Source organism: Podarcis melisellensis (assembly GCF_964234715.1).
Source record: "Podarcis melisellensis genome assembly, chromosome: 1".
Classification (NCBI taxonomy): Eukaryota; Metazoa; Chordata; class Lepidosauria; order Squamata; family Lacertidae; genus Podarcis; species Podarcis melisellensis.
In genome coordinates, this window is record NC_138528.1 from 22,926,907 (window position 1) to 22,948,629 (window position 21,723).

Genomic DNA, 21,723 nt, shown 5'->3' on the forward strand with positions numbered 1-21,723 from the left:
AGGAAATGTGTGCTGACTGATGTAATAGTTATTGGTTGATAAAATGGGCTAAGGAAGGTCCCTTCTGTTTCCTGTGGATTACTGTAATTGCATCATTGCACAAGGAATTAGCTGTGTTGGTGTCTTACAGAGTTTTTTTGTTTTTTTGCACCATTTTAACAGCAGCCAGACAAAGAAAGGAAATAGTTTCATTCTGTATATAGAACACATTGCTTAAAAAATTGGATTTAGACATTTCACCGAAAGGAAATTTTGAGTTTATTCAGATTCAAAACCAGGAAGCCATTTTCCAGCTTAGGATAGATGTGAAGAAACGAGGATTTCTACCACTTTAAAAACCAGATCACTAGGGATGACAGCAGTGTTGATGCCACTAAGCAACATTGCGCCCCTATAGAAAGGGACGGATAATATTTGCTTTTAACTGGCGCAATTATAACATCATCCATATAATCATTCCTCACCATTTTGTCACCATACTTTACAGTTATACCTTGAAAGTTGAACAGAATCCATTCCGGAAGTCCGTTCAACATCCAAAGCATTCGAAAACCAAAGTGTGGCTTCTGATTGGCTGCAGGAAGCTCCTGCCGCCAATCGGAAGGCACGGAACCCGCGTCGGACGTTCGGCTTGCCAAAGAACGTTCGAAAACTGGAACGCTCACTTCTGGGTTTCGATCGTTCGGGAGCAGATTTGTTTGGGAGCCAAGGCGTTTGAGATCCAAGGTACGACTGTATTTCCAAAATAAGAGGGAAATAATTCCCTTTTCCTGAGCTGACACTGGCAGTATTCACATTCATGAAGTGGAAGATGTTCCATAAATATGTGTAGTCATTGCATTTTCTTCCGGCATGCATCCTTGCCTTGATTTCCCTCTCGTCCCTCTGTTGTTTCCCTTGTGTCTGTTTTTAGATTGTAAACCCCTTGGAGGAGGCTATCCGTCATCTCATTCTGTGGAAGTCATTCATGGAAAGACTTCTTTTTTTAAGCTTGGTCTCTCAGATCCGCCAAGTGGAGCCAATCATTTTCATGCCACAAGTGACTCAGTAGGGCAGACATCCACTCACAATTAAACAAGTGCTTTGAAGTGATCTGAACCATAGTGTGAAAAGACTTTAATCAGCATAAAATGCAGTGTTTTTTTATATGATATATGGGCTGTCTATCTGGTTAGTAGATAAAGTACACATAGCACTGAACTCTGTATATGAAGACCTGTACAGTAAGCTTAATAGTCACCTTTAAAGCCTTAAATTACAAATGCCTTGCATTGTTTCCTACAGTGATTCTGGACGGGGCAGCAGTTTGTTAGACAGAGCCATTGCCGACAGGCGACAACTTAGTACAATTACTTTGCCAGACTTCAGTGACCCTGAAACAGGTGAGGATTACTGTCTACAACAATAAAGTGTCAGAAACAATATGTGTTGTCTGCTAGATGCCTTAATCTAAAACCTATCAAAGCAATTGAGGCAAGATAGAAATTTTCTGTGGTATATTTATTTATTTTATGTTTAGTTTCATATTCCACACACACACACACACACAAAATTTATACATATGCAATAAAAGTATGGGCACATACTCTAGAGTTGTGTGTTAGCCCTCTCCTGTGTTAAATGCTTAACATAAATATCCATGTATACTAAGGGCCAAAAGTTTATAATCCAAACTTTGTGCCTTGGGCTACAATCCTCTGTATTGTTACTGAAGAGTAATTCCTATTGCAGGGGTGACTAATTCCAATCCCTGTCAGCCCAGACCAGCATGGCCATGGATGATGGGATTTGTAGTCCAGCCTCACATGTAGAGCCAAAAGCACAGAATTCCTTGGGGCATAGTATCAAGTAAACACAGGACTGGATCTTTACACATTTGTTTTTAGGCATATATTTCAGTGTATGATATAAAAAGGGTGAATGTGGGAAGCAGATGTTTGAAAATCATATCTATCCCACAAGTACACTCATGATGGAACCAGCTACATTAGCTCATGAAGTCTTTAAGTTCAGGCAGAGCCTTATTTTGTTTTTGTTTTTCATCTGTAAGCCCTTCTACACACCTAAAGATGTTTTTGCTGCATTATGTAAACAATATTGAAGAACAAAGTTTTAATATTTTTTACAATATAAAGTAATGTAAGCAGTTCCACTCATCATAATTAGATTTCCTGCAGGACTTCTAATTCGTTTATTTTTAGTTTACTGGCTCATTGAAAGCATACTTCAGTTTAAGGATGGCCACAAAATGTAATGGGGTCACATTTATCTAAAAATATATATTTTTCAACCTGCCAAGTCGTTAGCCTATCATTGAAAACAGGGCAAAATTAAATTGCATAATTTATCCATATTGGTCTTTACTATATCTCTGTGCAGTCTCTTTCTTATGCCTGTTTGTTTTCATTAACATATAAAACCACTTTAGATCTTCACAAGCAATACAGTGTTGCCATAACAGATAAAATTTTCCATATTAAAGAGAAAATTTCTAGTGTTCTAAATGAAGATACCCAATCTACTATCTGTCTCCTATTTTCTTTTTCTTTCCAATTGGGTATTGGCAGTGAGGTGCATTTCCCAGTCTTCATGTCAGAATTGAAATGTTTTGTGTTGTTATTTACATGAGTTGCTATTTAGGCAGGCTTCAGTGCTAAAATTTCACAAGCTCTTTGCAGGCAATATAGTGCCTATCTATACACAGTGGTGGAATCAGGCCACACTAACTGGGCCCATAGGGGTTTAAACCACAGAGCCTAGGACTTGCCGATCAGACGGTCGACGGTTTGAATCCCCGTGACGGGGTGAGCTCCCGTTGCTCGGTCCCTGTTCCTGCCAACCTGGCAGTTTGAAAGCACGTCAAAGTGCAAGTAGATAAATAGGTACCGCTCCAGCGGGAAGGTAAACGGCATTTCCGTGCTCTGCTCTGGTTTGCCAGAAGCGGCTTAGTCATGCTGGCCACATGATCTGGAAGCTGTACGCCGGCTCCCTCAGCCAATAAAGCGAGATGAGCCCCGCAACCCCAGAGTCGGCCATGACTGGACCTAATGGTCAGGGGTCCCTTTACCTTTACCTTTAACTGGGCCCATCTCTTGCCGCTCTGGACCTCTCTGATATTAAAGCAATGATTTCACGTTCAGTTACGGACCTTTGCACATCCCACCTCCATTTGATGTTCAATGTCCAAATGTCAGGCCAGTTTGGAAACTGGGACTGGGAAGATGGCAGGGTTGGTAGAGGGAGGTATTGCACAGTATAAGATGAAAGAGCTACAGGGACTGGTCAGAACTGGACCTTCAGCATACAACAGAGTTACAGCCCCTCCCCAAGGGGAGAGGGTGAGCTCTGAATTTGCTGTAAGCAAACATGTCCTTGTCTGGCATTTAGAGGTAGGAGTGGAAGATAACCCTGTCCGAAATGCTGAAGAACTGCAGCCAGTTAGTGTAGAGACAATACTGCACTAGATGGACCAGTGGTCTGACTCTGTATAAGGTAGATGTCTATGTTCCCCCAGGCCAGAGGATAGTAGACCATGCGTTAAAAGTTAGCATGGCCTTCACTTTTTTCTTTGCAATCTTTTAAACTGGTCCAGATTCCTCCCACCCACCTTATAACCATGCCCTTCACCAATTTTCAGAGTCAGAAGTACTTTTCTGGATCTAGGTACAACAAAGCCAGATCATAGCTTAGAGGCAAGTTTAGACTACAAGCATCAATGGACCTTATTCTGACTTTTTTTTTTTTTAAGACTATGGGCTGCTAATCTGGTTTTAGGACAGAACTGAAGATTAAGTTTGATTTGTTTTCAACCTACCTATGCTTATGTGTCAAAGGCTGCTTTGATAGTGGCTCTGGCCAGCTGCCCACCTGGAACAGACTCCTGCTTGTGCTTCTCTTAGCAAGCTAGCCATTCTTTAAGCACTTTTCTGCTGGTCTTCATTGAGGCTTTAGGGACCTCCCAAGACAGAGGTTCAAATGTCAAAGTTGATCCTTGATGACTTGCTCCATCCATGCATGAACTGCAAAATAGCCACTTCTCCTGCTGCTTCATCAGTACTGGATTTTTTTTTTTTGTTTGTTTTACTGAAGAGCCAAAAGAAAAAAAAAAGTGAAGTATGAGAGTTTGTAACTAGATCAGTTGTTTCATAGATCTCTTCTTTAAAACAATCACCTGTGACTGCCATCTGCAAAATGTTATCCGGCAGAGCTGTTTTGAGTGGTGCACAGCCCAGCATACCCAGGCTGTCTCCACCCACTCATTTTCTACCAGCTCCTTTTCAAGCAAAATGGCTCATCTAGAGCAAGAGGGAGTCTAGTTCCACTACAGAATTTGAATTATAGGGAGGATTTGGGGAGTTACTTTGAAGCGACTCTTTATTTCAAGGCCTTTCCTGGCTTATTTACATAAAAGGGGATAATCCTTTATATGCCTCTGTAAATTCTCGGGAGGAAGAACTGGATTGAGTAAAAATAAATACACACGTTCCCTTTGATATTGTCAAGGGAGGGTGTGAGCAGCAAATTCTCGAGTCGCACCTGAGCACATGAACCAGGATGCTTTGCCAGCGGAACGACACCAGGATCTCCTTCCTTGCATGGAACAGGGTGATGAAGCGGACCTTCTGTCTCCTGTCGTTCAAGGATTTATTTATTTTTAAAATGAAGTTCAGTATCACTTACCTAGACAGTTGGTGTTTTATTTCTAACTTGGACAAGCCTTTGGCAGCTTCAGGCACTCAGGTTTTAGGACACGTTGGGCAACATGGTGCTCTGCAAATGTTGGACTACGACACCAGTCATCCCTGAGCATTGCCACACTAGGTGGGGCTGATGGGAGTTGGAGTCCGAAGCATCTGCAAGACATCACCTTGGCTACCCCTGTTTCAGAAAATAATTTTTGCCATCTGTATTCCTATTGGACATGCCAAATAGCATGCCTTACAAAAGTTTCCATTATAACCGTTTTCTTTTCCAAAATAACTTGACTTGATTGAAACTGGTTTTACTAAATCTCAGTAAACATTTTAAAAAATCATTTTTCACCCAAGGAAAGTGACCTTTTTGCAGTGCTTGTAGGAAAATATATTCTGTGTGGTAAACTGTTGCTTCCTTTTTAGCGGTGGTTAAATGAGCTGTACATTATTAGGATTATTCTTTTCTTTTCATGGCATCCATTAATCCATTCAAAACCTATTCCTGGCATTTTCTTTATATTTTTCTCTTTCACTTTTTAGCTTCTGATTCCTCCACATCTTCACCTCTCTCAAGAACAGAATCTCCTCTCCACCTGTTTATGTCTCCTCAATCTCCTCACCCTCATCCCAAATCCGATACCTTTGTCTGGCCCTATGCAACCAATCCATACTGTGACCTCGTTCCTGGGCCCTGCGAACCGCCACTCTGTAAACTGATTTCCTCTTTCTGATAGGCGTGCTAGTTTGCTCTGTTTGTGCTTCTGATAATCTCCATAACTGCTAAGTATCCATTGCCCGTAAATGTTGTTGAACATCAAGGTATTTGGTATTAGTGCAACCTACTTGTTTGGATTATATGATGATGATTATTATTTTTTAAAAAATCATTAGGGCATTTGAAACTGTCAGAGTTTTAGGCTGCAATGCTCCATGTTTCTTCAAGTAAGCAGTGATGGTTTCAAGTGGGCATTCTCTTATATCAGTCTACTCACTCCAAAACCCTTGGAAGACTTATGAAATGTTACATTGAGGGACCACCAGGGGGCTCTATTGCCTCCCTGAGAGCACTGAGTAAGTGCTGCCATAAGGCATTTTAGCAATATTGCGATGGGTCAGTGGCACAGCTGTTTTGTTGCGCAAGGATTGGTACCCATTGTCGATGCAGTGTTATGGAGGGAGGATTAACGCTGGGGGTGTACCAGGATGTGGAAGATTTCCATGTCTTGGCTGTGAGCCAGGAGAAGAAAGAAGAAGTGATGGGGTTGCCATTTTAACTCCTCAACCCACATCACAGCTCTGGATCTGAAGCCTCAAGCTGGAGAAAACCTGGCCCCTCGTAGGGCATTGGCAACTCTTGTGCCTCCACATCATATGTGATGGAGCACTTGGAAAACACGCTGTTAGTCTTATAAGTATGCGCCCAAATTTGTCGGCACTGTACTTATTCTTGAGTGGTAGGAACTCAGCTCCTACTTCTCCTTTTGTACTATAGGTGCAACATTTTTTATTTTTTACTGGATTTTGTTCTCATCCATGCAATTAACTCATTTTGAAATGTTAGGACCTTTATTTGACAGAATTAAATATAATTGGCAACAATTTTCATTCCTAGACGCTAGCTTCAAGACAGGAAAGATTTCTTTTGCACTGTGGTGGTTGGGGTTTTTTTTTTTTTTTTTGGCTATCGTAAATTGGCTTAATCTCTTCGTTTCGGAGGAGTAGAGTGAGTAAATCGTTGTCTCTGGCACTGAATTAGATGACAGGTGCTAGAAAAATAAGTAGCAAAGGAGTGCAAATTAATCAGGTCACAATGTAGTTGGATCCTATTCAAGTTGCTGTTTGAAAGGATAGCGCTTCTGCTTTCATATTGGTGTTAATTCTGCTCCCACTTGTTTTGTCGAGGCTTTTCTGTGATCCTGGTTCTTCAATGGGACATTAAAAAAAATATCACCCCTCCCTAAGAGCCCTACTGCACCTTACAGAAAGTGAGGCCATAGCTAAGGTGATACAATTCTGGGCTCTGCTACTTGGGGCTGCAGGCCAGGGAGTCAAGTAGTGCATCTGAAAGGATGCTGTGCTAAACGTTTCTGTTTTGGTGTGTTAGTTTACTACCTGAAGTGAGGTAGGGTTTCTTCATGAGGCAGCATACGAAAAAAAGGTCTTTGCTGTCTGAAATGGTGCTGCCCAGAAAATTGCTGTGAGGTGTGGTTTGTCATTTGGTCTTCGTCTACTGGTCTCTGAATTCATTTTGCTGTGGTTGGAATCACGTGCTGTCTGCACTTACGGGTGCTGATATGAACTTTTGGGGATTTATTCCACCCCACCCCCCAAAAAAACGCTTTAAAAAATCAGGAGTGGTTATTACTTTGGATGCTAGCTAACAGCTGGGGAAGTGTGATAGACAATATCCTTTTCTAAAACAGAGCCTCTACAGAGCATAGCCCACGTAGCATTAAATTGTTGTTGGTGAAGCCGTGAACTTATTTAGCTTTCCATAGGGATGTAGGACCAATCATGAGATGCTGCAGAAATGAAAGCACAAAAGCAGGCTGTGAATTTTCTGCCTCCAGCAAGAGCTGCAATATCTTATGGGGGGGGGGGAATATAGTTATGTGGCAGTTTTGTAGGAGCCTCAATTATTTGACCTCAGAGCAGTCGTTTATGCACTTTCATTCCCCCCCACTGAATCCATATGAATAGAATTGGTCCAAACCCTCTGTAGCTTTCTTGCTCTCAATATGTATACTCTGTTGTTTTTCTATATTCAATTTGATTGTTAACATGACATGAAAGGGATCTATTTAACAAGAACTTTCTCCAAATTCTTACCGGAAATTCATCATGATTTTAAACTCCTTATTTTGAAATGTTCACTGTCCTTTGGAAAAACAAGAAAACGAGCTTACAGTTTGAAGGTTATCAGAAGTGTATTTTGCTTTTTTTGTGCAGTTCTGTTTTATAGCTGTTATCCTTCGTGATTTTAATTTGTGGTTTGATCTGTTGTTTAAAGGCAACCCTCCAGATGCTTACTTTCATGGTTTTTTCTCCCTTTTTTCAGTTTGTAAGTAGTATTTACTATACAGGTCTATTTTTAAACTTCTAAAGGCTTAGTAATAACACCTTCCCTCCACCACAGAATGTAAATGTGTGTCCATTCGTCATGGAGGTTTGACATTGTGCAAAGCAAGGCTGCTGCTCCTTAGCCATTCAAGTCACCCCTGAGGCTGCAATCCTATGAGATCTGAATGCCCTCAGCTAGGACTAGAGTTCTGTTATTAAAGAGGCAGTATTCATTTCTGGAGGGCTGCAAATAAAGGTTCTTGGGAGCAGGGGCTGACTTTATAAAATCCATTGCATAAGTCCGTAATCCACCATATTTATGATTTCTCCAGATCAGTTAGTTCATTTTCTAGTCCCTGGAAGGAATAGGGAGCGGAACTTTTAATAAAAAGATTTTAAAAGAAAATAAAGCGAGGTTAACCTATTCTAAAAAAATTAAGTACTTTATTTTTTTATTTATTTAAGATACGTTGTTGGCATTCGTACGCCTAATACTGTATTGTTATTTATTAGCCATTTATGTGGTCTTGGCACCATTCTAAATTATATTGATGGCAGCGTACGATCCATTAGCAAAAAGCGCATGATACTTGTTTCATGTACCAACCCTATGGAACAAAGAAAGTTTTGTTTGTTGATGGAAGCCCCAGGCTCCTCTTCGTTAATGTACACCATCCATTTTGGAAAACGTTGACGAGCCTTTTAACGTATTGGAGGTGGGGGGGGTGAGTTATTGCAGTTGCTAATAACGGGTGATATACAATGTTCATCATACTCAGACTAGATCCATTGAAATCTATGGAGACCATTGATGTCAATGTTCTTACTCTTAGTATGACTGTCATTGGGTATTGCCCATCATCTTGTGGGATTCGCCCTGGGACAGCCAGTGTGGTATTACCTCCAGTTACTGTGGACTATAACACCTATCAGCCCAGACCATTGATGATGCTGACTGCAAACTTGGCTACCCCTAGATTAGACGTACACATACATGTTTTATTTGGTCCTACAGAATGTACTGTCTCTTCATCTAGAGAGAGTTTTACTCGCACCGGCATACAGATCTCTGCATGTACCACAGTTTGGCACTCTTACATGCTCTGGCACCTGCTTTTTTGTGTGTGCATGTGAAATCGGGTTGTGTTTTCACCTTGCATGATTTTGCTCATTTCCTTTCCTTTAATTAAGACATTGTTCTCATGAAATTTGATTGAAAAGCAACTTTCCATTTTGCAGCAAGGAGAGGGGTGAGCCTCTGAAGGATTTGCATTATGTCAAGTATTTACCATTTCATCATTCACTTGGCAATCCTAAAGATAAACACAGGGGAAGTAGCAACATGCTCATCATATTAAGAAGGGGATTCCCCCCATCCCATAAATGTTCAAGTAGAAAAGCAATACAGAATTGTCTTCTTTTGGTTGTTGTTTTTTCTTGTGCTGGAGTCAGCCAGTTTATCAGCTGTTCAGAAACAAAAGGCCTTCTCAAAGTAAACACTAGCAAAAAAAAGCTGGAAAATTTAATAATCATCTTGTCACAATGACAGGCTTCCTTTGTCGGTGGTTCAAATAGTGGCAGGTGTCCCTTGTTGAAATAAAGCACTATAAAATTAAGCCATTTAAACAAAGCACTGGTTCATCCTAGTGAATGAAATCGTAGCTCAGTTACTTTTGTTAAGTTTATAATGACTCCTGGAACGGGTATAAGGTGAAGTGGTACACAAATAGCTATGCAGTGTAATAAGAAGTGAGGCAGCAAATTTGGTGGCTGAAGCCACAGCTGAATATTGGATTTTTGCTATTTTCAGAGAGTTAAGCCCTGACCATGAAAAGGGTGTTCTAGTTAAACAAGCAAGCCATAGTTGATAGCAGAAAATCTCCAGTTGGCGATTGACTAGAAAAACAAAAATGGGAGGTATTGGAACAGTTGTTGTGATAGATGTGTGTATGGAGATTAGATGTTTGCCTTATCCCTGCCATCTCCCACATAGGCCTCATTTTCACTGAGGTGCTAAGCCCATATCAGGGTTATGTTGGTTCACTGCAGTTGGGGCTCACTTGATTGAATGGTGCTTTATAGGGGCCAGAATCCTAGATGCCAGGGATAATATATGTACTAAATCAGGCATCAAAGCTGGTTTGGGGGGAAGACCTGGTTAGTTTTCACCACATTTATATGTGCCAAAACGTATGAATGTCCCTCATAGCGGTCCCCTTTTCAATAATGAAAAGTCATTACTTATGTAACATCTTGAATTCATGGTGCCCATAGCATTTCCAGTAATAAGAAAATAAAAGAGCTCTCCTGGATCACACCAAAGGCCCATTTGGTGCAGCATCCTGTTCTCACTGTGGCCAATCAGATGCCTATGGGAAGCCCATAAGCAAGATTCGAGTGCAGTCTCCCCACTTGGAATTTCCAGCAATTGGTATTCAGAGGCATACAGTTGTACCTTGGTTCTTGAATGCCTTGGTCCTTGCACGTTTTGGCTCCTGAACGCCGCAAACCCATAAGTGAGTGTTCCGGTTTGCAAACGTTTTTTGGAAGCTTCCGTGGCTTCCAATTGAGTACAGGAAGCTCCTGCAGCCAACTGGAAGCCGCACCTTGGTTTTCAAACCATTTTGGGAGTCGAACAGACTCCCGGAACGGATTAAGTTCCAGAACCAACTGACTCTTGACAACGGAGGCAGAACGTAGCCATTGTGGCCGGAGATCTAACGACAGCCTTCTCCTGCATTGATTTGTCTAGTTCTCTTTTAAAGCTGTTGCTTTTGGAGTTTCTGTGGGGCAAGCAGTTCAGCAGATGACATTTACCCTTTCTGCATGCCAGGGAAAGTTTCAGTCGATTAAGTTCTGCTTGTCACACAGGTCTTAAAGCCCCAGGAGCTCTTGCCAGACTTAAGACGCCGATAACTTTATGTGTGAACAAGAAGTTACAATGTAAACACCTGACATTATTCGGGGTACATTTTAGCAGCTCTGTTCCAAAATTGCCGTCAAGGAAATATTAGGAGGTGATTAGATGAGTGTGCCAGTTTATTTGTAGCTTGACAAAGAAGTCATTCGTCTCTCTGCTTCTCCTTGCAAACATTTCTGATGCTTCACTCTTCGTTTATATACTTCGGTGACCTCCGCTTTTGCCAAGCGTGCATTTAAGTCTTGGAAGGTCATGTTTAATTGGTACCACGCTAGAGAGATGCAGTGAGTGTCTCACATGTTTAGGAACTACAGCAGAACTGATATGTGAAGATATCTAGTATTATAGCAGGAGTTGCTTGTTTATTTGTACATGCATATCAAATAGAAATTGGCTAAAAGCAATAAACAGTAACATAGAGGGAAATATCAAGGAAAAGAATAATCTGATGGTTAGATTCCCCCCTCCCTGCTTAGATTTATCAGCTCCATTTTGGACGAAGTGCTCATTCTGTTCACTTCCCCAGCTGCTAATATTTGTGATTAAGTGAACTTTATAGTCTTTGCAGCTTAATTGGTTTCTGTTCAGGGAAATGTTGAGATCATTCTGCATTTCTTAGGTTATTTTAGTCTCTCTATTATTATCCTTAAAATAGTATTCTAATTACCCGTCCAGGGAGGTGGGGTGTTCAGTGATAACTAGCAGTGAAGAGTAAGTAGTAAGAGTTACATCATATAAGCATCATCCCCAAACCTCTTTGAGTCTTACAGCTTGTATGTGTGTGCGTGGAACCTGTATACCTGCTGTCGGTCGTCGAAAGCTTTGTGTTTCACGAGTGGCTGCTCCAATCTCATCTGTCATTTCCGCTAGTAATGTAATAGGCTTTTAATGCAGGTTCACTAACACTAACATCCTTATAATCGGGGAAGGGGGAGCCTGGCAAACGTCGGTGTTTTAAGGTTTCGCAACACCTTTACATGCACAGAGTTAAAATGAAGAACAGCAAGCAGCTGAAGCCCAGGCTTTCTCTTTCCTTCTCCTGATGCAAGCTGTGTCTATTATTTCCGCAGGTTCAATCCATGCGACATCGATAGCAGCCTCTAGAGTGGAGCAGGCGCTGTCTGAAGTTGCCTCGTCTTTGCAGAGCAGTGCTCCGAAGCAAGGTCCTCTGCATCCTTGGATGACTCTGGCTCAAATCTGGCTTCATGCAGGTAATAGGGCACAGCTGCTGTTTTCTTTTTTCCTGCTCATTAGCTACAGGAATCTGTAGTCATTGCCTTCAGCGGGGCAGAATGTTTTTTATTGTATGTCAGCTAAAAGCACAGCTTTTAAGGACACTTATTCGGAATGTGGCATTTTGTTACATTTCAAGACAAGAACATTGTATGCTTAATTTATGAAACAGTAGTCTAGGGGAGGATGGCATTTAGTATTTAACAACCTTGTCAGGAGGTTGAGTTCCCCACCCCACCCCCTTCCCATCCGCTGCTCAGGTTGTGTTAAGTCATGGAAATTTAAAGTGCCTCATTGAAAATTAAGAGTGGCGTTGTTTCGGTGAACTTTAATCTGGGCAGCTCAAACTATGAATTTCAGGCAAAAAAAGATAAAATGCCATCTGCAATTATATGCTTTTCAGACTGCAAAAGAGAATAGCAAGCTAAAACTAATTTCGGGAGGGGGGTGGAGAATCTGAAATACATTTTTTAATGTAGAATAATAACATTGTAGAGTTGGAAGGGACCACAAGGGTCATCTAGTCCAACCTCCTGCAATGAAGGAATCTTCTTGCCTAACGTGGGGCTCGAACCCAAGTCCCTGAGATTAAGAGCCTCATGCTCTTCTGACTTGAGGTGTCAATAACAAACTCATGTAAATGTGCTTTAATAGAGTAAAAGAGGTTGACTGAACCTTCTAGTGTTAAAGCTCAGATATGTGAGGTATATTGAGATATCGATATTACAGAGTTATGGAATAACGTTTAAGGCAGTTCTACCCACAAATGAGGTGGCAAGCTATTATCAGAGACTATAATGTACCTATTTCAAGAAACGATGCTGTTTTTGAACTACAGGTTAGAAGTAAAATCACTTTTCCCCAAAACAAATCAGCCGAAGACCCATATGATGTATCTGTTAACTGCGCTGTATTGTCTTAGACAGCAAGTTAGAAGACTCAGATCCACAGATTATTTTCCCAAATGAGATGTTGTCTGCAAATACAGAAACTAGAATGCTGGTTACTCACTCATTCATGAAACCCATCTTGCGCTAATCTTCATCATAAGGTTGTTCTGAGGATTGGGGGGGGGGGAGCAGGACATGTACACTGTCCTGAGTGCATTAGTAGGATACAAAGATGAGAAACGTGCAGCCTTGTACCCAGCGTGGCTCCAGAATGCTGAGAAAGCAAAAACTCAGTGCAGCATTGCAAAGTTCAGTCTGCCATCTTGATTGAAAATGGCACCCAATGATGTCCATACCTGCTCCTTGATCTCAGAAACCATCATGCAAAAAATTCATTAAGAAGTGTCCAAAATGCATAGAAAACAGACAGGCAGACAAATACTGTTCCAAAATATTTAGTAGTGGGAGTAGCAGGATGATAAAAACAAGAATAGGAAATCTCAGCTACCAGTTTCCCAGTAAGGGCATATAGGTTTGCAACTGTATATTGTCATCCTACATATATTAATCAGATACGAATCACACTGAGTTCAGTGGGGCGTGCTCCCAGGTACGTAAGGTTAGGACAGAAGCCTTTGTCTGCTTCCTAAAATGATAAATAAAGAGAGGAAGAATGTTGCAGGGAAGAAAAGAATGTACTTGACCTCAGATCTGAACTGAGCCTTGAGGTTGGAAATATAAAGGTGTATGTTGTGACTTTGTATGCTATATAAAAGGGACAGATAAATGGGAGCAATTTATGGTACTGAGTTACAAAACAGTTTGATTTGTTTAAACTTTGTTATGTTGTAAAACATCTTGTTGTTAATTATGTTTTATCAGGCCAAATAAATTAGATGCTTACCTACTAATTCCAGACATAGTGCAAAACAGTCACAATGTGGATTATACGTGTTTGGGTCTTCCACCCTACTTTCCAACTTGAAAGCTCCTTTTTAATTGGAGCAGTAATGTGGGAGGTGTATTATTTACACATTTCCCATATTTAAATATTCCAAATTCTGTTTGTTCCCCCTTGAATTAGAATGATTGTGTTTAGGGTTGTTTTTTTTTAAAAAAAGGTAACTCCTAAATCCATAGTTGAGCAATACCTTTGTTAGAACCAACCAAAAAGTCACAAGAGTCTTACGGCAGCTTAAGTTTCACTTTTTTGTTTTGTTCTTTAGTCCTCTGTAAGATCAAACTTGTCTAATGCCTTTTCTGTGCTGACTTCTTCCAACTAGTGGAGGTTGGGTATGCCCAATAGTTCTGAGAATAAAAATGTGATGTCATAGTAGCACACACATGCTTGTGTGTTTGGGGAGCTTTTCTTTTGGAAAAACAGTCCTTCAAATACATTTCTTATTTTTTATTTTTCTGTAAGCCCCAGAAAGCCTTGAGGCTTATTTGACGCCTGAGACAATGGCCTTTAAATGAAGTACTTTGGTTGGTTGACATGTTTCAAATGGTGCTCAAGGTGGCCAAAAGCAATGAAATGCAAATAAAATAAAGCACAATAATATGCAAAGTGAAAACATTAAACAAGGAAGATAAAATACACCAGTAAAATGGCACCTATTTTGCAGCGGCCAAGACTACATTATGAGTCAAAGGCCTGCCGGAATAATTTCATCTGCAATGGGACTAGACCAGCCTCCCATTGCGTGAAATTCCAAAGCATGGCATCCAGACAAGACCTAATATGTCCCAAGTCAGTCCTGAGTTACTCTGTGACTCATACAGACTCTGCCTCCCATCTGTTTGAGTTGGAATTGCATAATTGGCCTTGTTTAAGCCTGGCTACAAGGGGTGCGGGTGGCGCTGTGGTCTAAACCACAGAGCCTAGGGCTTGCTGATCAGAAGGTTGGCGGTTTGAATCCCCGTTGTTCAGTCCCTGCTCCTGCCCATCTAGCAGTTTGAAAGCATGAAGTGCAAGTACAGTGGTACCTCGGGTTACATATGCTTCAGGTTGCATACGCTTCAGGTTACAGACTTTGCTAACCTTCGCTAATATTACCACGGGTTAAGAACTTTGCTTCAGGATGAGAACATAAATCATGCAGCGGCGGCGCAGTAGCAGCAGGAGGCCCCATTAGCTAAAGTGGTGCTTCAGGTTAAGAACAGTTTCAGGTTAACAACAGACCTCCAGAAAGAATTAAGTTCTTAACCTGAGGTACCACTGTAGATAAATAGTGTTTCCGTGCGCTGCTCTGGTTTGCCAGAAGCGGCTTAGTCATGCTGGCCACATGACCCGGAAGCTGTACACCGGCTCCCTTGGCCAATAAAGTGAGATGAGGGCCACAACCCCAGAGTTGTCCGTGACTGGACCTAACGGTTAGGGGTCTCTTGACCTTTTTAAGCCTGGCTACTCTTTTGAACCCTCTTGTTCCCAAGCTTTTTTGGCATACCTGGGCAGCTAGATGTTCTTGAGCCCTGGTTTGAGTTTCACCTGAATAGAACCAGGGTGATGCCGTTGAGTTAAATTGTCTTTCTCCCTCTCTTCCACACCTTGATCAGAAGGGGTTCCAACTTTAATGCCAGAACCCCACTGTTTGCATTGTATGCAACGCCACCTTGGATGGTCCCATAATATTTGGGGTTGGTGGGCGGGTGGGAGAGAAAGTAAGAGGTGGTTTGTCATCAGGAAGAGACGCCTGACAAGTACAGTATGGTGTTGTGTTGTTTTGTTGTAAAGCACTGTTACTGCAGTGGAAAGTACGTTAAGTAAATGTCCCTGTGGTACATCATGAATGGCCCTTGGGATCCTGGCTGTCACTTTTTCACTTATTTCTATCATGCTGATGATAGTAAATAGCGCTTATTTAAAAACCTTCGTATGGGAGCAGTTTTTTATATATCAGCCACATTATTTTACAGCGATGGATAGGGGGAAACACAATTGTGTGTGTGCGTGTAGATGTTGTTTGGTTATTAAAGTACAAGTGAGTAGGAAAGGGGAGATATATAGGGAATTTATAAATCAGCATCTTTACTTCTTCTGTGAAAACTGAGGTAGCTCAGAGCAGTATGAATGATATTAAGCAAAATTTGAGAGAGGGAGAGAAAATGCCTGAAAGTGTCAGTGGAAACAAATTGCGTGCAGTCCCTCATCATTAATAACTCATTGAGAGACAGACTTGAGCCTAATCATAAGGCATTTTGCTCTGTAGCCTGGGCTGCAATTTACTTAAACATTGGCTTTAAAATTATCAAATGCTTTTCATGAGGCCCTTGATGTTTTTATGCAATTATTGGAAGGGCTTCATCAAACTTTTCAGATTTTCCTTTATTCTTCCTCTGCTGGTTCCCAGCAGATCGAAGTGCTAATATATGCCTTCACACCTTTCATTAAAATAATCTTTACTTACTGGGCTGGGATCCAGACAGCTACTTTAAGAATCCCCAAAGGCTTGCATGTGCTCCTCAGATTCCCCACCCCCGCCTTTGAACACTTCCCCATCCCATATTGCTAACAGTTTATGAAACTGTCCCTCGGTTTCAAAAGCGGTTGCTATAGTAGAGAGAGGGGTTGCTCTCTTAGAAATAAAAGTCCAACTTTCCCCTGAGTATTTGGAACTAGTTGCCTGATTCTCTGCCCCAACCTGGAGCTGATATAGGGGGTGGGGTGGGGTCATATTGTGTGACTGGACTTTGTTCAGTACACATGACAGTTTAGTTGAATCCCACCCGTTGTGTTTTTAAAGGGTCTCAAAGCTCATGCATGTTGTCTGAATTCTCCTGTTCCAGGGCCATGTTGTTGCTGTTGTTTTTTTAAAAAAGTTCAAGGATAGTAATAATAACAAAATAATAGTTTATTATTTATACCCCACCCATCCGGTTGGGTTTCCCCAGTCACTGTGGCCGGCTCCCAACAGAATATTCAAAACACGATAAAACATCAAGCATTAAAAACTTCCCTCAACAGGGTTGCCTTCAGATGTCTTCTAAAAGTCAGGTAGTTGTTTTCTTCCCTTGACATCTGATGGGAGGGCGTTCCACAGGGCGGGTGCCACTACCGAGAAGGCCCTCTGCCTGGTTCCCTGTAACCTCGCAGTGAGGGAATCGGCAGAAGGCCCTCAGAGCTGGACCTCAGTGTCCAGGCTGAATGATGGGGATGGGGACTCTCATAGAAATAGAGATAGCGTGAAGAGAGAGATGGGAGAGGTTTGAAGGCTGTTTTCTTTCATATGGAAACAATCCAGTACTATTTTTCCAGAAAAAGAGGTGCTGGAACTCACCACGAACGCCTCCCTTGTTCTCTTCTAATGGCAACAGTGCCCACCTGAGAGGTGCCGGAACTGTTTTCTGGCGAGTTCCAGCTGAGAAAAAGCCCTGAAACAACCCATGCAACCTCATTATTGTCCCACATCAGAGCTAAGCCCAAGTTTCCCTTTGTTCCTTTCCCACCCTACCCTTTGTACCCTTGGATTCACAAAAGCTGGCGTCTCAAGAGAATTAATGAAGATTGGAATATATATAATTGAGAGGGAAAATCTTTGCTTGAGGTAGTTCCCTTGGGGAACTTAGCCATAAAACAATCAATGGAGAGTATATTAGAAGAAGAGTTTGGATTTGATATCCCGCTTTATCACTACCTGAAGGAGTCTCAAAGCGGCTAGCATTCTCCTCTTCCTTCCTCCCCTATTAATTAGGGAGGACCATTCATTCGTCTCTCTCCTTCCTCCTCCTTACAGCTGAAGTATACATAGGAATTGGAAAGCCTGCAGAAGCCACAGCATGTACTCAGGAAGCTGCTAACCTCTTTCCAATGTCTCACAACGTTCTGTACATGAGAGGTCAAGTGGCAGAACTTCGGGGAAATATTGATGAAGCCAAACGCTGGTATGAAGAGGCCTTATCTATCAGCCCAACGCATGTCAAAAGTATGCAGAGATTGGTAAGTCCTGTTTATACCACAGAATGCATGTGAAGCGCTTAAACACTGGAAAAGGCTTTGCATATGTGCTTTGTGATTAATATTATTATTGTGCCCCAATTATACAAACAGTTGGATAATTAGAAATTTGTTGAGCAGTCTACAATGACGTTTTGTAAGTTCAGTTAATGTGGGGCCTTAGGGCATTGGTCTCAAAACTGTTGTGAGGCTATCTGTGGTAGAAGAAGAGAAAGAGAGGACAGAACCACATTGGTAAAAATAATAAATAAGGAACAAACCACTTCCAGTGCTGCTCCTTGGCAGCCCCCCACCCATGCACAGCACAGTTGCAGCACCAGCCGCATTTAGCTAGTAGAGGGGGGACTTCTCTTGGGGTTGCTAGTTTGACTCGCACAACTTACAGTTGTCAGTGGTGGCCTTTTGCACAGAGGGGCCTTTCCCAGGGACAGCAGGGGAACCCAGGAGAGGCGAGGTGAGACAGCCAGGAGAGGTGGGTGTCTGCCTTTCAAGTCATCCATTTTTGCTCCGTACTTAGATAACCCAACAGGAACACGGCTCTCTGCAAGTGCCAAAAGTCCCATGCAACACTAAGCGCAGGGTTCTGCAGGTGACACCTATCAGCTGGTTAGCAACCTCCACAAGCCACATTTGGGCCAGCCATGTGTTGTATCTGCACAAAAGCCCATGTCCTATATGCTGCCAGATTTTGGGCAGGTGAGTGCAGGCCCATGCAGCGCTTGTGTGAGGCCCGGGCAGGAGTCTTGTTAGAATGAAGTTACAAACTCAAACAAAAAAGCAGCAAGTCCCAGGTGCCCCTGTCAGCTTAGCCCTCTGAGACCCAGGCAAATGTACTCGGCTGTTCCCTGCTCTGCGTGGGCCTGGGTGGGTGTGGCTTGACTAAGCCCAAACCACCATGCCTGCCTTGGTGAGCCTAATTAGGCTGTGGGCTGTAGGTTCTGCACCGATGTTAGCGTAGCTTTGATTGTTCTCCCAGATTGCAGTACAACACTGGACCTGCTGACATGCTCATTTTGATTTTGTTCACAGTATGAATTACTTATAAGACATTTAACTGCTGCATAAGGCATTTCGCTGCATCTGATTTTCGTACAACTTAACTCAATATTTTTACCTCTTTCCTATTCATGTCTTCTGCTTCATGTGGATGGAAATTAGTATTGATTTCAAATTTCTTTTTCAGTTCTTCAAGTGGTTGCAAGTTTTGTAATAAGTTTTCTTTCTAAATGCTGTGTGTGTGTTTCACATTTATTAACAGAGGAAGGGGAGTCTGAAATATTTGGGCACAACAGTGAAATTCCCTTGGTTTTCCTCTACATTTTCTCACTAATAAATGTGATACCTTATATAGTTTCAAACATGTGGATGGTGCCAAAAATCACACAACATCCCAATATATAATATACAATTCAAGACAAAGATATAAGACACCCAATGCAAATATGTTTCCAACGATACAGGATGTCCTACAATATAGATCTTTTGGAAGACTGTCTTATTTAAAGGGGGGGCAGCAAGACTTTTGATATTATTTTCCAAGTCGGCTAGAATGCTAATCTTTCAAAACGGGGGGGGGGACCCCAACCGCCAGTGATATAAAGAAATAAATGTAATAACTTAGGAGAAGGCACCCCAGGATGGCAAGGTATTCATGCTCTCTCTGCCTCATTCCACAACAACACAGTCCAAGTCTTATTGGAGGGGGTGTATGTCTTGTTTTATTTGTCTTATTTGTTAAAACCAGCCAGGAGGGACTAAAGAATGCCATGTCTAGTTTGGCATTAGCGAATGGTTCATAGTGGTACAGAAGTTATAGGTGCAAGTTTGGGAATCTCCTTTCGGCCAGCAGGAATGGTATCTTTGATCTGTTCCATTAGAATTGCATTGCAGAGTAGCCTTTTCAGTGTAGCTTTGCTGTGCAAAAAAACCCCAAAACCAAAACCCCACTGTCCCATTTTAACATAGCTGTTCAAAGTACCTCTGCTGCAAATAGATCTCAGTGGAAAAGTTATAATCCCTTCCTTGTACCCAACGTTTTTGTTCAAAAGTAGGAGCTTGTTTCTGCCTAGGCCCCTATGAATTATTCAGAGAGGCTTTTCCTCCCTGCATCCCGAAAAAGAGCACATAAGGCAAAACACCAGAATGGAACACAGAACAGGGGAAGGTTTCTTTTTCTTTTCTTTTTTGGTTCTCCGGCTGTTCGAGATAATTAAGCACATTGGCAAGTGCTAAAAGGTACCTTGTAAAGCGCGTGGGCGGTGGACAGAAAGCAGCACACTTACGTTAAAATAAAAGCCATACATTAAAATCCCCTGCCTTGCCCACTTGAATTCAACTTGAAAGAAGCAGTTTCTATTATATTTCCAGTAAAGACTCCTCTGAACGCCATAGAGACTCTTTTCCTCAGCTGATAGAAAATGGGCTAGGATAACTTCCCTTAATTCTGGGGAGAAGCCTCCTCCTCCCCCCCCTTCCATAACAAACGTTACACAAATTTCCAAGATTTAGACAAGAGTATGGCCCTCTTCCCCATCCTCCCTATGTCTTTTTGCCTTTTTTTTCCTTTATGTTTTTCCCCTTTACATTTTGGGCCCCTGCCAATTATAGCAGGCTGGGTCCTACGCTGCCCCAAAAACGTACGTGTTTTCAGTGTCAAGTGTTTACTTAATATATGCAAGTGAGCAGTCACAGTTTGCATTTGCTAAGGGCTAGCGTCTGTAAAATGGGAATAGCAAGTCTTCATAGTAATAACAGAACGAGTAAGAGATCAGTGTCATAAGGTTTATGTACACGCTTCCCAAAATTTTGAAGAGAGGATTTTTTGACTGTGCTTCTAGTTTCCTATAGCTAAGTTTTCTTTGGGTGGATGCTGGTATTATTTGTGTCTCTGCTAGGACTTTTGTAAGAATTCACTTTTATCAGTAATTTTGTACTGCTTTTATGGTGGATTATATTTTATTGTAGCTCTACCTCTCTTTTAAATCAGAACCAGTTAGGGCGGTGAAGGTCCTGTGTGAGTGTCTGGAGGCGGTTGGAGGATGGATGGCGGCTAACAGATTGAGGTTGAATCCTGACAAGACAGAAGTACTGTTTCTGGGGGACAGGAGGCGGGCAGGTGTGGAGGATTCCCTGGTCCTGAATGGGGTAACTGTGCCCCTGAAGGACCAGGTGCGCAGCCTGGGAGTCATTTTGGACTCACAGCTGTCCATGGAGGCACAGGTCAAAGCTGTGTCCAGGGCAGCTGTTTACCAGCTCCATCTGGTACATAGGCTGAGACCCTATCTGCCTGCGGACTGTCTTGCCAGAGTGGTGCATGCTCTGGTTATCTCCCGCTTGGACTACTGCAATGCACTCTACGTGGGGCTACCTTTGAAGGTGACTCGGAAACTACAACTAATCCAGAATGCGGCAGCTAGACTGGTGACTGGGAGCGGCCGCCGAGACCATATAACACCGGTCTTGAAAGACCTACATTGGCTCCCAGTATGTTTCCGAGCACAATTCAAAGTGTTGGTGCTGACCTTTAAAGCCCTAAATGGCCTCGGTCCAGTATGCCTGAAGGAGCGTCTCCACCCCCATCATTCTGTCCGGACGCTGAGGTCCAGCGCCGAGGGCCTTCTGGCGGTTCCCTCATTGCGAGAAGCAAAGCTACAGGGAACCAGGCAGAGGGTCTTCTTGGTAGTGGCGCCCGCCCTGTGAAACGCCCTTCCAGCAGATGTCAAAGCGATAAACAACTACCTAACATTCAGAAGACATCTGAAGGCAGCCCTGTTGAGGGAAGTTTTTAACGTGTGATATTTTACTGTATTTTTGGTTTTTATGGAAGCCGCCCAGAGTGGCTGGGGAGGCCCAGCCAGATGGGCGGGGTATAAATAATAAATTATTATTATTATTATTATTACATCTCTGTACGCCGCCTTGTTGTGTAAACCGGCATTTACTTAAGTCTGAACAAACTCACTCAGTTCTGTT

At 42.3% G+C, this 21,723-nt stretch overlaps 1 protein-coding gene and 1 long non-coding RNA gene across 5 annotated transcripts in view; both read left to right on the top strand.

Moving 5' to 3' along the window:
* The window catches only part of TTC7B (tetratricopeptide repeat domain 7B), an 89,381-nt gene that overhangs the window by 54,189 nt on the left and 13,469 nt on the right, over nt 1-21,723 (top strand). Inside the window, exons 16-20 of one of the 4 annotated variants that reach the window (XM_081910247.1) lie at nt 1,285-1,382; nt 5,235-5,402; nt 7,705-7,755; nt 11,745-11,885; nt 17,531-17,733. In XM_081910247.1, coding sequence (XP_081766373.1) covers nt 1,285-1,382; nt 5,235-5,402; nt 7,705-7,755; nt 11,745-11,885; nt 17,531-17,733 — 661 coding nt within the window. The remainder of the gene's footprint in view (nt 1-1,284; nt 1,383-5,234; nt 5,403-7,704; nt 7,756-11,744; nt 11,886-17,530; nt 17,734-21,723) is intronic. The other 3 variants (XM_081910248.1, XM_081910249.1, XM_081910250.1) reach the window with 3 other exon arrangements.
* On the top strand, nt 8,719-11,412 carry LOC309373423. Its single transcript, XR_014170020.1, has 2 exons — nt 8,719-9,520; nt 9,710-11,412. It is a non-coding gene; the product is annotated as an uncharacterized lncRNA (long non-coding RNA).